Source organism: Gavia stellata, chromosome 14 (genome assembly GCF_030936135.1).
Source record: "Gavia stellata isolate bGavSte3 chromosome 14, bGavSte3.hap2, whole genome shotgun sequence".
Taxonomy (NCBI): domain Eukaryota; kingdom Metazoa; phylum Chordata; class Aves; order Gaviiformes; family Gaviidae; genus Gavia; species Gavia stellata.
This window is the reverse complement of record NC_082607.1, coordinates 23,596,286-23,609,624: the sequence shown is the minus strand read 5'-3', so window position 1 is coordinate 23,609,624 and position 13,339 is coordinate 23,596,286. Positions and strand designations below refer to the sequence as shown.

Below are 13,339 nucleotides of genomic sequence, written 5' to 3'. Positions count from 1 at the left end.
GGCTGCCGCAGCCCGGCGAGGCCCGCTCCGCCGCGCCGGATTGCCCAGCAGCCCGGGGCCGGGCACCGGGGCGGGCGGGGGACGCCGTGCTGCTGTGCCGAGGTCACCGCGCTCAGCGACAGCGACAGGGGCCGGGCGGGGCGGAGGCTCGGGCCCCGCCCCGCCCCGCCCCGCCCCGCCCCGCGGTGGCTCCGCCCGCCCCGCCCGGCCCCGCCCCGGCGGCGGGAGCGTCCCGGGGCCTCGTGGCGGAGCTGCCTCCGCTCCGGCCCCGCAGATGCTGCCCGTCCTCCTCCTCCTCCTCCTCCTCGCCGGCCCCGGCAGCTCGGCAGCCGGGCTGGGGATCACAGGCGAGTCTCCGCCACCGCGGGCGGGGGGGTGGGGGGGCTGCCCGGGCCCCCCCCCCCGCGCTGGGGCCGCCGCGGGGCTCCGCGCTGCCGGGGCTGCGTCCCGCCGGGGCGGGCGGGCGGTCACGCCGCGGGGGCGCCCGCGGACCTGGGACCGCGCGGGGCGGGGGGGGGTCCGCTGCCTTCTCCGCGGTGGCGGGGCGCGGGGGGGGGGGGTCCGCTGCCTTCTCCGCGGTGGCGGGGCGCGGGGGGGGGGGGGTCCGCTGCCTTCTCCGCGGTGGCGGGGCGCGGGGGGGGGGGGGTCCGCTGCCTTCTCCGCGGTGGCGGGGCGCGGCGGCTGCGCCCCCCCGGCTGCCCCCCGCGCTGCCGGGGCGCGGGAGGGTCTTCCTGGCGCCGTTTGGGAGCAGCGGCGGCAGGTGCGGGGCGGGGGCACCCCCTCGCCCCGCTCTTCCCCGGGAGAAGGCGTTTCAGGGAGGGTCGGGAGGCGCCGCGGGCTCTCCCCTCTCTTCCAGCCCCTTCTTGGCAGTGACCCCGCGGGAAAGCGCTTCTGCGCGCGGCGGGGGCTCCCTCGGCCCGGGCCCCCCCGGTTTGTGCCCGGGCAGAGCGGGGGGGCAGAGGGCTCCCCGAGCGGGGCCGGCTCTCACAGCCGGCTGGCAGCCGCAGCCGTACCCCGCTATGAGCCGTGCGGGTGCCTGGGCTGGCCCTCAAGGTGAAGAACTGCGGGTTTTGGGTGAGAGATACGAAGGGAACTCGTACGCGCCCGTCGGGGCCTTCTGCTTTTCTGTGTCGCTGCTTAAAGCCAGAAATAATCAAGTCGCTGGCTTGGAAGCTTAAAGCCATCCATGAAGAGTGGATGCTGTAGAGTAACATCAGATTTCTTTCTCAGCCCGCACGCTTTCTCCGTGCTACTCCGCTGACCTCAGGCCGGCGTCGGAGAGACTTGTCTCGGCCGTGGGCTGCACTGTGCTCTTGACGATACCGCCGCTGAAGGCCAGCAAAGTTGTCTTCTGGGAATACAAAAGCGGCCCGCAGGAAGGAGTCATCGTCAAGTATGCTTTCGATAGACCCGCCAACACGTCTCGCCCCTATGAGAATCGCACGAGGTTCAACGAAACAGACTTCTCGCTGCAGATCGTGCTGCAGCGGGGGGACGACCGGCTGTACCGGTTCAGGTCCGAGTCGGAGGCCACGGGCTGGTTCCAGCTGCGCGTTCTGGGTGAGTGATGAAATGGCAAACCCTCCGCCACAGCCGGAGGGCTTGAATCGCTGCGGAGGAAGATGCTCTGGGTCTGGCATCCAGGGAGTTGCTGGTTTGAATGCTGACAGTCGCTCTGTCTCTCCCAGAACCGCTGTCCGAGCCAGAAATCGTGGGCAACTCGTCAGTGAAGGCAGGCGGCAACACCAAACTGGTTTGCAATGTCCTGGAAGGTACGGCAGACTTGTACTGGTGGAAGAAAAACGGGGAGCTGCTGCTGGGAAGCGACCACATCCAGTTTGTTGACAACACCACCCTGTGCATCGTTAAAGCGTCGATGAACGACAGCGGCTACTACGCCTGCGTGGTCCGCAATGAAGTCAGCCAGAATGAAACCTCCTTCCTGCTCCACGTCCAGAGTAAGTGGGGATTTATTCCTGATGCCCAGGAACGGAGACAGGGGAAATAGCCCAAAAAACCTGATCCTCTCGCCCGGCGCCTCCGCGTCCCTGTGCCCAGTGTAACTGCCCGGCAGCAGGTTTTTGCTTGGAGGGTGTGGGCAGGGGGTTAAATTCTGTCTGGCTGCGGAGACTGTGGATCCTCTCCTTTGCAGACGCTGCGAACGTGGTGTTGCCCGTGATCCTGGCTTGCGTTATCGTTGGCTCGCTCGCAGGTGAGTGCTGGGGCTGGCTCTTTACCCTGGCTTTTTGGCCGGCTGGTGGGTGCTGCGGCAGTCGCTGCGTGGGAGAAGGGATGGGGTGAGAGGGTCTGTGCTGGCTGATGTGGCACGTCCTTGCTGGGACCTGGGTTTCCCACCCAGGCATCCCGTGGGCAGGGGCTGGGGCTTTGTCACTGCCGCTGTTTCAAGCAGGGCATCCCCAGTCCGGGGAGGTAACGTTCTTCTCCGCTGCCTTCCCTTGCCTCCCTGCTCCCAGACACGGGAGGGAAGGTTGTCATGAAACCGCCTCCTGCGTGTCCAGAGCAGGCATGGGATTATACTTTACTTGCCTTATCTGGGTCAACCCCCCCAAAGTCCCATGGGCGCTGGGGGCTGTCGCACATCCCTTCTAGGGTAAGAGCACTGAGCCCCCCCCCCCACGGCCTGCTGCGGTTTTCTGCCCGCAGAAGGGAAACGTGCTTCCTTACTCAGTGGTCTTGCTTTTCCTCCTTTTTTGGAGCTGGAGAGCGTTTTTTCCGGCCCATCCCCAGTCCCTGGCAAAGTGGGGATTTTAATTCTCAGATTGCCAACCGCAAACTTGGCCGGGGGCGGGGAAGAAACACCCGAGTCTGGACCTGAGAAGAGGATCTGGCAGTTTAAAATAGAAGCAAGGAGGTTCTCCCTAGGTGATTTCTGTGCGTGTTTTGCTATTGCGCAAAGTTTTCAGGTTTCGCCTGTGAAAAGCCTCCAGGGGCTGGGTAAGTGCTGGAAAAGCTCCTCGGTGTGCTCCTGCTCCCGTCACCCCCGGGACACCCCCCTTGTCCCTGCTCACACGTGGCCAGAGCTGGTGGCCGGCTCTGCTCCCCAGCCGTTGGCCGGGCTGGGGCGACCGGTACCTGTGGGGCAGCGTGGAGATGGGCAGGGGTGGTTTCCTCCCGACCCCAAACACCAACCCTGCGTCGGGGAGCGCTGACGGCCGCTCCCAGCTCGAGGTTTCCTGGCTGAGCGTTGCCACGCTTTGTCTGAGCACCGTCTCTGGGGTGTTTAACGGAAACGATGACTGGTTTGTCCCCAGGTGTCTTCGTCTGGTGCAGGAGAAGGGACCGCCAGTGTCACAACGGCTGTAGGTAAGATGTCTTCAGCCCCTCTCTTGGGGGTGGCCCTGCTCTTCCAGCCATGGCTACAAGCCAAAATTTATTGTTGGAACTGAGTAAGCCGGAGAAGTGGGAGGGCTCGGGGTCCTTTGCCAGCCTCTCCTTGCAGATGTAAGAGGCAGCTGAGGGGTTGCTCTCCCCACTCCGGGGGCTCAAAGAATTTGCTGTCCCCCCTGTTTAGTCCCCACTGGGATTTGCTCTGGAAATATCCTTGATTCCCCACCCACAGCCTGATACTGCTGGTTATCTCTGGCAAAGCAGGTGCCGGGCACCCCCGGGCAGGCTCGCCGGCAGTGGGGAACCTCGGAGTTCCTCCTGGCCCGTCATCCGTTTGCTCCATCACCTGTTCTCCCTCTACGCTGGCTTTGTAATTCCCGTTAACACATTTTCTGAAGCCGGGTGTACTGGAGTAATAAGTGGTGGTCCTGTCTCAGTTCTTCCCATCGCAAAAGCAGTCAAAACCTCACGCTGTGTTTTTTGGGAGAGCAGAATCCTGCCCGGAGGGGAGACGCTCGGCTTCTCCAAAGCACGTCTGTGGCTCAGATGGGGCCAAACTCTGGTTTCCAGTAATGCTTTCCAGATTGGCAGAAACCAAGCTGCCGCAGCCTCCGGGGCGGAGCAGATGCGGAGATGTGCAGACCCACTCTGAAACATGCTCCTTAACGGGTGGGGTTTTTGAATTCCCCAAAGGGCTCCAGAGGTTTCTGGGAAGTGAGTGATTCTCGAAATCTTCTCGGAGCTTGCTCACTCTATGTGACCACAGAAAACTCGGGCTGTTAGCTGAAGCTTCCTGGAGGGTGAGGAGAAAGATGTGATCCCCTAAGGATAGGAAACCCTGTCCCAGGTTGCGGCCAGTCGAAAATAAGAGAGCGCTCGGTTGTCTTGTGCAGCCGGGTCCCAGATAACTCCTCCCAGAGATAAGTTGGCTGAGGTGGCTCCTGAAATTGGAGTAGGGCACAAGTCCAGACCTTCTCAGCGCTGCCTGAGGCCTCAGAGGGTGTCTAAGTGAGTGGCAGATGGAGGATCCACACCCAGGAGATGGCTTAGATGGAGACCTCTCTCCTCCTTGCAGGTAGAGAGCTTGAGCGGCTGCGCCCTTGCTGCTTCCCCTGATGGTGGTGGATCCTGCCTGCGGAGCGCTGGACCTCTGATGCTGTCCCAACCTCTTCTGGGCTCACCTCTGAATTGCTCAAGCTGCCGAACCCCACAGATATTTGTAGAACACTGGCGTGGACTATTCCTGTGTCGTCCTGCCCTTCCCCAGGGCCCCTTGCACATCCCTGGGGGAGAGGTGGGCATGGCCGTGCCTGGAGCCCCGGCTGCTGCTGTGCTCCGCACCTCCTTACCTCTCCTGGCTCCCTCCCGATGCCGTGTGGGGCAAGTGCTTGCGGATGGGCTGGAAAGAGCCACCACCCCCGCCGGACAAACGCGCGGTCCTGGTGCTGCCGGCGAGTGCCGCGGTGCCAGTCCCTGCTTCCCCAGGGCTTGAGCCCCTCACCGTGGCCTCCCGGTGTGCTGCTGTGCCTGGGAATTGTCAGGGTGGCTCAGGGGCTGAAACCATGGGCATTCTACTCCGTTTGGCCCTCGGAGGCAGGAAAAAGGGCAGGATTTTGCTGTCGTGTGCACTGGGGAGTCCAGGAGATGAGCGGAGCCAGTGGAAGGCGGCAGGGGATGGAGGAGCAGCAAAGTAGTTTTGTTTCAGAAAGCAAATCCCAAAGAAATCCCTGTGTTAGAGCCCATCTCCTCTGTCCTCCAGCCTCGGGCTCTGGCAGGATCTGGGGACGTCCCCTCCTCTTCCAAGCACTAGCCACCTGGGTCGTACGTGTGCCGACGCAAGCTTGTCCTTCCCTTTTGCTGCGCCTGCGGGTGATGGTAGACTTGGTCTGGTTTGATGTGGCCAGGGCAGCCCCGAGTCCTGCTGCCGCCCCTCCCCGTGCTGCTTCTGCAAAGCTCTTCTGGGCTTTGCTTGTGAAGGGGTCGTTACTCGTTCTAGTTGAAATGACTTTGCCTGGAGGGCCCAACTGGCATCTTCACCCTGGAGAAAACTGGACGCTCTCCCAGGAGTGCTGGACCTCACAAAGCGCCTTGCTGGGCGTCAGGCCGGGGCGTTGGCACCCATCTTTCGTTCTGATGGGGACAGCCCCAGGTCCAGCGCCCTGTCTGAGCCGGTCCCCAGCACCTCTGCGGGGGCAAGCGTTTTGGGTGCCCTGGTCTAGCTACTGCATGGTCACTTCTCTCCCAGAGCAGCTGGTGGCTTGGGAACCTCTCCTTGCTCCCAGCGGTACGGGTGGATGGTTCTCTTGCTTGGGTCTTGCCTGTAGACCTGCTTCTGCAGCAAAGGGCTCTCCGGGCCGGGGGAACGGTGGGTTTCTCTCTCCTCGGAGTTATCCCTTCTCTGTGGGGAATAGAAGTGCACCCGGGAGAGGCTCAAATCATATCCCACGGCATGAGCGGTCGCTAAGCTGTCCTACGCCTCTTTCTGGGGCAAATAGGAAGATTGTGGGAGAGCGAACTGGCTCGTGGCTTGACCGTCTTGGACGCTGCCTGCTCTGCCGCTGCTCTGGCAGACGGCACAGCGTAGCTCTGTCCCGGGGAGATAACCGGGATATAAGGGGGCTGGCAGCAAAGGGCCACCTCTCAGCCTGGGATTTCCTGTTGCAATTAAAGCATGAAAGGAAGCAGAGCGGTTTAGGTGGTGTAAACTAGATTTCAACCTCAGTTTTAAGCTGCAATGCAGGTTGTCAGGTTCCCTGTTGCGCTTGCAGGTGTAAAACGATTGCAGCCACAGGTTTTACAAAAAATGCTTTTCTAAACCTTTCGGAGAGTTGTCTGTAAATCATTTTGGAGATGTTGTGGTTTTTTTAATGTCTGTTGCTACTAATAAAAGCGCGTGCATTATCCCGGTTGATATTGTCGTGACCTTCAGGGGTGGGAAATAACCCCTCGGTCCCCCGAGTGCTCCCCGCTGCCGGACCCTGCGCGAGCTTCAGGCTTGGGTGGTGGGTTGTGGCTGGTGGCAGACCCTGGAGATGCTGGATTTACCCGATGTCCAGCTCTGCGGGAGGAGCTGCTGCGCTCAGGGAGGTCGTTTGCCACACTGTGGGGCTCCTGCATCCCGGTCCCCTCCCTCCCCGGGGCAGCCTGGCTCCTGCTGCAGCCGTCGCAGCCTGGGGGACTGAGCTGGGCTTAAAACCAACCTGACAACCTCGCTCCGAAGCCGGGTGAGGGTATTTTTAACCAGTATCAGTTCCCTGAGTCACTGGGCCCTGGCAAGCAGCCGCCCTGGCACGGCGGGGCTTGTGAGAAGATGAGACAAGGTCGGAGATGCCTCTGGGGTTCACCCTGAGGATGCTTTTCAGGGGCGGTTTTCGCTTCGAGGTTGATCTGGTGGCCTTTGTATGCAGGTTTATGCGTAGCAGCTGTGTTTGTAATGAGAAAAGCCTCCTCTAGGCTGTTGGAAATAACTTTGTGTGTTGTAACAGCTAAATCTGGTGGGGGAAAAATAGCCTTTGGGAAAGATAGACAGTATACGCAGAGTCTAAACATGCCCTGAGGAAATAGGTCCCTGCGTTTGTATGCGTCAGATGCGCTGGGATGTACCTGTGGAAGAGCTGTTGCCAACATCCATCTCCTCCGCATCCTCGTGCTTGTGCCTTCGTGTCCTTCCTCCCTCCTGTGTCTCTTCCCCCTCCGTGGGAAGCCTTGGCAGCTTAACGCGCCATACACCTAATTAGCAAAAGACTGGGAAATTCCATCATTTTGCTGTAGCAGTGTAGACGAAATCTGACCAAGCACCTGTCCCAAGCAGCAGAAGCGTTTTGGCGTGCTCAAGTTTGCCAGGCAAACAAATTAGTACCAGTAAAGCAAGTATATATTTCAAGGTACTACAAAATTACGCCCAGAAAAGCAAGTATATATGTATATTTCAAGCTACTACCAAAATTACCACTACTAAAGCAGCAAGTATCTATGTATCTAGATACCAGTATTAGAAGTATGTATATCTATGATTAATTTCTTATATGAATATCTATGCATTATTTGAAGTGTTACCAGTATAGTGCTCATCAAACTGCCTCCAGGAGTGAGGCTAATTGGTGATGGACAAAGTCTCCCTGCATGGATGCTCCGTGTCAGGGAATCAGGAGCCATCCGGGCCCGTCTCACACAGAGAAATTCTTGCAGGGAGAGGCTCCATTTTGGGTAAAAGTGGGTAATTTCTATACCCTAGCGACATGAGGGGGTGTAGGACACCACTATTTGGAGCGGATGTTTCTGTTTCATCTGGAAGAGCCTATAGATGACGTTGTTTTCTATTTTTCTCAGACCAATTTTTGCTTTCCCGGGCTGTTTCTCTATTCCTCCCGCTGAAGCAGCCAATACCTGTCACCGATTCCTGCTTTCCCAGACTGTTTTTCACCTTTTTTGACTAATTTTCCCCTTTCCAGATGGTAAGTTTGTTGTCGGTTCTTGTTTTTGTGGTTATCGAGGGCGTCTCGGGCTGTTTCAGGTGCTCGGGTACCCAGCTGCACTTCACGGATGCCAGCTGTGCTCCTCAGGGATGCTCCCGGTCCCCAGGCTGGCAGTCATCTTCCGCTGTCGGCATTGTAGCAGGCATCTTCTGTCGGTGTTTTTCCCATTATAACCTTTATGGCTGCTCCCATCGGTTGCTCACACCAGTCCCCACCCGTTGCTGGCACTGAGTCCTTACAGCACGGGATGGAGAGTGAGGTGACACGGATGGTTAAGAAAGGGTTTAATAAGAGGCTGGGGCAGACCGTGGCGATCAGGGCTCGGTCAGACAAGTGCTGCTTACAGACAACCAGCCCCTTTTACCCTCCTCCTCTCTACCCCTTCCCCCAACCATTCCTTGATGAGTTTTGCATAGTGCCACATCCTACCTCAAGTATCCCAAATCCTCATCTTCCTCCTGCTTCCCCCCTCTTATCAATGGCAAACTCCAGGTGTGTGCTCTGCAAAGCTCTGCCTGTTGGTTCTTCGCGGCCCATCAATCCGTGACTGGAGATTTTTGGCATCGTCTCCCCTTGGGGTCCCCTGCACCCCAAATCCAGCTGAGGAGAGGGCTGTTCCTCCCCGCTGCGAGGAGGGACACCCTGAATCCAGCCTGGTGTGCCTACGTGGGGACGGGGGATGTCCCAGCGCAGCCAAGAGGAATAAGTGAAGGTGGGAAGAGAGCCCGCTGCTACCCACAGCATCCCTGCCAGCGCGGCTGGGGGGGATCCGGCACGGCCACGGGCGCTCAGCCAGCCGGGGCTCAGGCAGGGGAAGCGGGGCTTGAGGTAAGGAGGGCAACGGAGGTGGGGATGGGGTGGGGATGGAGTGGGGAATCCCCCCAGCCAGGGTGCAGCACCCACCACCCTCCTGTGGCTTAACAGCCCCGACGATTCCCGGCGGCACCAGGGGAGAGCTGGAGCCCCATCCCAGACTTGCAGTGCTCAACAGCCAGGGAAAAGCAGGTCCAGCACAGAGTGAGAAGCCGCCGACTTCCCAAAACAGCATTCCTCTTTCATGGACGGGAACCAGCGCCCGGCTGGGAGCCGAGGGCAGAGGCAGCTGCGGAAACGGCAGCAAAACCCTAAACTCACGCCTGGGCAGTGAAACCCGGTCCAGCACGTGCCAGGGCAGGAACCAGCCCGGGAGCGGTGTCGGGGATAGGATGGAGTCGTCTTCTGCTTGTGGAAGCAAGACAGGGATACACATGGAAGTATCCATGTGAAATACATTTATTAGAGCTGTTATAACAAAGTGAAGGAAAAAGCAACATAAGGGGTTTTTTTCTTTTTTTTTTTTATGGATGGACATGTTTTAGAGCTGACACCCTGTCCAAGGGGGACAAAAAACCAGGACCAGGTAGAACTTACTCCAACTTCACCTAAAATGCTACAACCTGCAAAGGAAACTGCTGAAGGCCATGGCATGAATGCAAGGTCGGTTAAGAGTCCCATGGAAGGGAAATCAGCTCAGGCCAATCTAGTTCTGGGCCCCTCACTACAAGAAAGACATCGAGGTGCTGGAGCGCGTCCAAAGAAGGGCGACGGAGCTGGTGAGGGGTCTGGAGCACAGCCTGATGAGGAGCGGCTGAGGGAACTGGGGTTGTTCAGTCTGGAGAAGAGGAGGCTGAGGGGAGACCTCATCGCTCTCTACAACTGCCTGAAAGGGGGTTGTGGTGAGGTGGGTGTTGGTCTCTTCTCCCAAGTGACTAGTGACAGGACAAGAGGAAATGGCCTCAAGTTGCGCCAGGGGAGGTTCAGGCTGGATATTAGGAAAAAGTTCTTTACTGAGAGAGTAGTGAAACATTGGAATAGGCTGCCCAGGGAGGTGGTGGAGTCACCCTCCCTGGAGGTATTCAAGGAGCGTGTGGATGTGGCATTGTGGGATGTAGCTTGATGGGCATGGAGCTGCATGGTGTTGGGTGGGTTGGTTTTTGGTGTGTTGTGGCTTGTTGTTGTTGTGTGTTGTGGGGTTTTTTTTGGGGTTTTTTTTTTTTTATTGGTTGGACTTGATGATCTTACAGGTCTTTTCCAACCTTAGTGATTCTGTGATTCTGTGATGCTTTAAAATACATTAAAAAAAAATCCCACCCTGAAGGTCCTTAGGGATGCTGATGGAGCTGCCTTTCCTGGTCCTCCCTCCCAAAGGCAAGGCAGCTTTTCCAAGGTGGGGAGCACAGGGTCACAGGTGTGCCCGGAGGAGCTGGCAGCAGCCAAGGAAGGACAGGAGCAGGCGTAGGACAGACGGACAAGGGCTTGGGCTGAGTTTTCTGAGGATTTGGTGTGACATGGGGACGTTTGCCTTGCAAAATCGAGGGAAGGCAAGCTGGAGGGGAAGGTGCGATCGCAGAGCTGAGCGGAGCTGCCACCCCTGAGAACCACCAGCCTGACTCGCTGCACCTTAAAAAGGGACTTACAGAGGCAGGAGGAGGAAGCGGCGCAGAAGGCGGCACCTCACATGGGTGGTGACCCTGAAATCCTCGCATGGGCAGAGTCCGGCAGAGCTCTACAGACAGCAAGATGCGGTCAGCTTAAAGCTTCGGAAGCAAAAGCCCGGGCAGGGCAGCTCTGGCAGCAGCAGACCTTGGCAGTGCTTGGGCAGCACAGGATGCGTATCTTTTTTACTGGAACAAACACTGGCCAGGCTAGCAGCTAAAGCTGGGAATTAGTCTGCTCTTCTCCAGTTGTCTACGCTAATTAATAGTATCAGTACATTCCAGCTGGGACAACTGGATCAGCATCAGCAAGAGCAATGGCTGGTATTGTCTCTCAGCCTGGGTTTTATGAATAGAGGGCAGGGAAAGTGGGGTGGGGGGAGTGTCATTTGTCACCTGGAGCTATTGCTTGGACATCTGCGTGGCAACATTTTGGCAAGATTTTTCCCAAAAACCATCGTCCTAAGGTAGAGGCAGAGTTTATGGATGCCTTGCTTTGGCCAACGGCAGCTTCCCAGCTCCTCAGGGCTCTTCCCTGGCTGCCTGCGGCGTGTGGGTGCAGCTCCCCGGCTGGCTGAGGGACCACTCTTTACTTCCCTCTTCCTGCTTCTGTCCTTGGGGTTCTTCCACCACCTGCTGAAAACAACAGGGACCATGTACTTTGGTGACAGGAAAGGGACCGGGAGTTCTTCAGCCACACTGCGAAGCATCCCACAGCAAGCCGCGCTGCTGGGGGGGGACAACAGGTTGTCCCAGCCCTGGGACGAGCAACCCCCGGCACACGGTGCCGTTGCGCTCCCCTTAAACATCCCAATCCCTCGAATCACCCCCAGAGACTGGCCTGGGGCAGGCAGTAAATCCCCCCCCTCCAGAGGCGGGGGGAGGCTGCAGCTGCACGTGCGGCAGCACCCCGAAATGCAGGGGTGCAGGATCAGCCGCCCCCGTGCCGACACCAAGCCTAAGGCTCAGCTGCAGGAAAAGTAAGGGGGGGGGGGGCTCCCCTGACCCTCAAATCCTTCTAGCATCTCTGAAATTAGGAGGCAGGAGGAAAGTGGGGCTGGGGCAATCTCCCGCGGCCACGGCGAGGCTGAGCGCAGGCGGTGCTGGGGTGGGAAGGAGGGAGGGAGGTTTCTCTGAGACAGAGCGGGGCGGAAGAGGGAAAGTGATGTGAGTGCAGGAGGTGTGTGTATTTAGTGTTCATGTGGGGGGTATAGGACCTGTGGTCTTCTGCTGCGTCTTATTTATAGCTGGTTTGGGTTAGTCATAGCAGAAAAGTATGTCTTTACCCAACTCAAGCTGCAGCAGCCCTGAGAACTGGCATGCTCAGGACACCAAGGTGCTTCTCCAGGCAGCTGAGCACATCCCTGCAGAGCTGGCACAGGCAGGTGAAACTGCAGCATCTGGGGCATCGTCCACCACACCCCCAAACCCAGGAAAGCTCCCCAGGACGTGGCAGTGACCCCCCGGATCCCATGGGACCCAGCTGAACTACGGCACCAGCCACCAGCACACTCGCTGTGTGCCCCCCCCAGGGTGAGGACAAAGCCCATAGCATTCTGCAGGAAGGCAGGCAGATGCTTCCTTGTTACTACGAATTAAATATTCATAAATATTCATTATGAATTAAATATTAAGCATTAAATAATAAGGCTTTGCAATAGTGGGGAACCAGCTAATGGCAGTGAGTTACCAAGGTGGCCGTGACTTGTGCGCTCCAGCTGGCACGCTGTTTTTTCACCATCTTCCCCTTCCACTTATTCCTGTGGTCTGGAAATAAAGGAAAAACCAAGTAACTCTTGGGTTTCCAACAATGCCCCGGCAATTTGGGCCGCACCCCGCATTTCATGGGATGGGTGAAGACAAGCCAGCTGCAGAGAGCGATGAAGACGGGAGCCTTTCACTGGGCAGAGCCCCTCTGTTTCCAAAACCAGGAGAGCCCTGTTTTGGGAGGGGGAGAAGCAAGAAGGCAGCACGGAGAATGGTCTTCTGCCTGCGACACCCGCCTTGCCTGCAAGTCCCCGCAGCTCTAACCTGCCTCCCTTTGGCTGTATGGACTCCGTGCAATATTGCCTCTGTTTCAGACTTGGAATTGCTCTGTGCGCTCCGGGAAAGCATAAGCATCCCCTTTCAATCCTTTCCTCCGGGGCATCCTCTCCTCAACATGCTGTTGACCCTCCTTCTTGCCAGTTCCTGAAGATGCTACACATGATCCCGAAGGCTGAGCCAGCATTTTCAGGAAGCCCACTGGGATGGCCAGCTGGCCCTCGAGACCGGGCTACCGCAGAGCCCCTGCAGGGGAGGCCAGATGCAATTGCTTACGAGGGGAGTCACATGGCAAGACCACAGAAATCAGGAACTTTAAAAGGAGAAGCTGGAAAACCCACGGTAGACACGTGGAAATCACCCCCCTGATCTCTTCCCTCCCACTCCAGAGCTGGAGGGATGGAAAATGAACTGTTCGACCTCACTCTGCAAGCCCCACTTCACTGGGATGACTGGTCAGCTGCTCTCCTGGGTCATGAGATGTTCCCAGACCTATTTCTGCCTGTTTATCAAGTAGTTTTCTCCTCCCAAAGCCTGCCATAGCTGAGGTTTTTTTGACCGGGGTATGGCTATCGCTAGGGAAGACCACAGCAGGACGTTCTGGAGGAGAAACTCTTTTCTTGAGCATCCGTGGACAAAGCAGAGGTGCTGGCAAGGACTGCAGGCAGGGACTGCTGCCTGCTGTGGCCTTCCTAAAAGGATGGACACCAGAGTTGGGTCCTCAGCTGATTTGGACAGTCCCGCTCTTTACAAGGGAAGACTGGCTGTTATCTCGTTGAAAGCATCTTTCCTCATACCCGCTGCCAGGGGAGGGTGCGAGAGCTGAGCCTGCGGGGTCTCAGTGGCTGAGCAGCTCGTTGGGGTTGCTGGAAGGAAACCATGGGGCTACTTACAGCATAGGAGGAGGAACAGCAGCATTATGAGGATTGCTACAGCAGTAATGATACAGCTGGTCATCAGATCAACGGCCTCCGAGCAGCCTCGCTCTGCCGAAGAGAA

The 13,339-nt window shown here is 58.0% G+C and overlaps 1 protein-coding gene and 1 long non-coding RNA gene across 3 annotated transcripts; one reads left to right on the top strand and one right to left on the bottom strand.

Annotated features, from left to right (window-relative positions):
- The first annotated feature begins 261 nt into the window (after positions 1-261).
- LOC132318156 (contactin-4-like) lies at positions 262-4,457 on the top strand. The gene is made up of 6 exons (XM_059824472.1): positions 262-347; positions 1,231-1,560; positions 1,689-1,958; positions 2,153-2,212; positions 3,273-3,324; positions 4,424-4,457. The coding sequence occupies exons 1-6, from the start codon at positions 275-277 to the stop codon at positions 4,425-4,427; spliced, it is 789 nt and encodes a 262-aa protein (XP_059680455.1). The 5' UTR covers positions 262-274; the 3' UTR covers positions 4,428-4,457.
- Positions 4,458-9,083: 4,626 nt separating this feature from the next.
- Positions 9,084-13,321, bottom strand: LOC132318158 (uncharacterized). 2 transcript variants are annotated; one of them, XR_009484290.1, is made up of 3 exons: positions 13,234-13,321; positions 11,988-12,064; positions 9,084-10,933 (listed from the first exon to the last, which is right to left on the bottom strand). It is a non-coding gene; the product is annotated as an uncharacterized LOC132318158 (long non-coding RNA). The 2 variants fall into 2 exon arrangements; XR_009484291.1 differs by having other exon boundaries at positions 9,084-10,930.
- Positions 13,322-13,339: the final 18 nt, after the last annotated feature.

Coding starts and splice junctions, on each gene's coding strand:
- LOC132318156 (XM_059824472.1), top strand. CDS start 275: ATGCTGCCCGTCCTCCTCCTCCTCCTCCTCCTCGCCGGCCCCGGCAGC. Junction 348..1,230: donor AGCCGGGCTGGGGATCACAG/GCGAGTCTCCGC, acceptor TTTCTTTCTCAG/CCCGCACGCTTTCTCCGTGC. Junction 2,213..3,272: donor TATCGTTGGCTCGCTCGCAG/GTGAGTGCTGGG, acceptor GTTTGTCCCCAG/GTGTCTTCGTCTGGTGCAGG.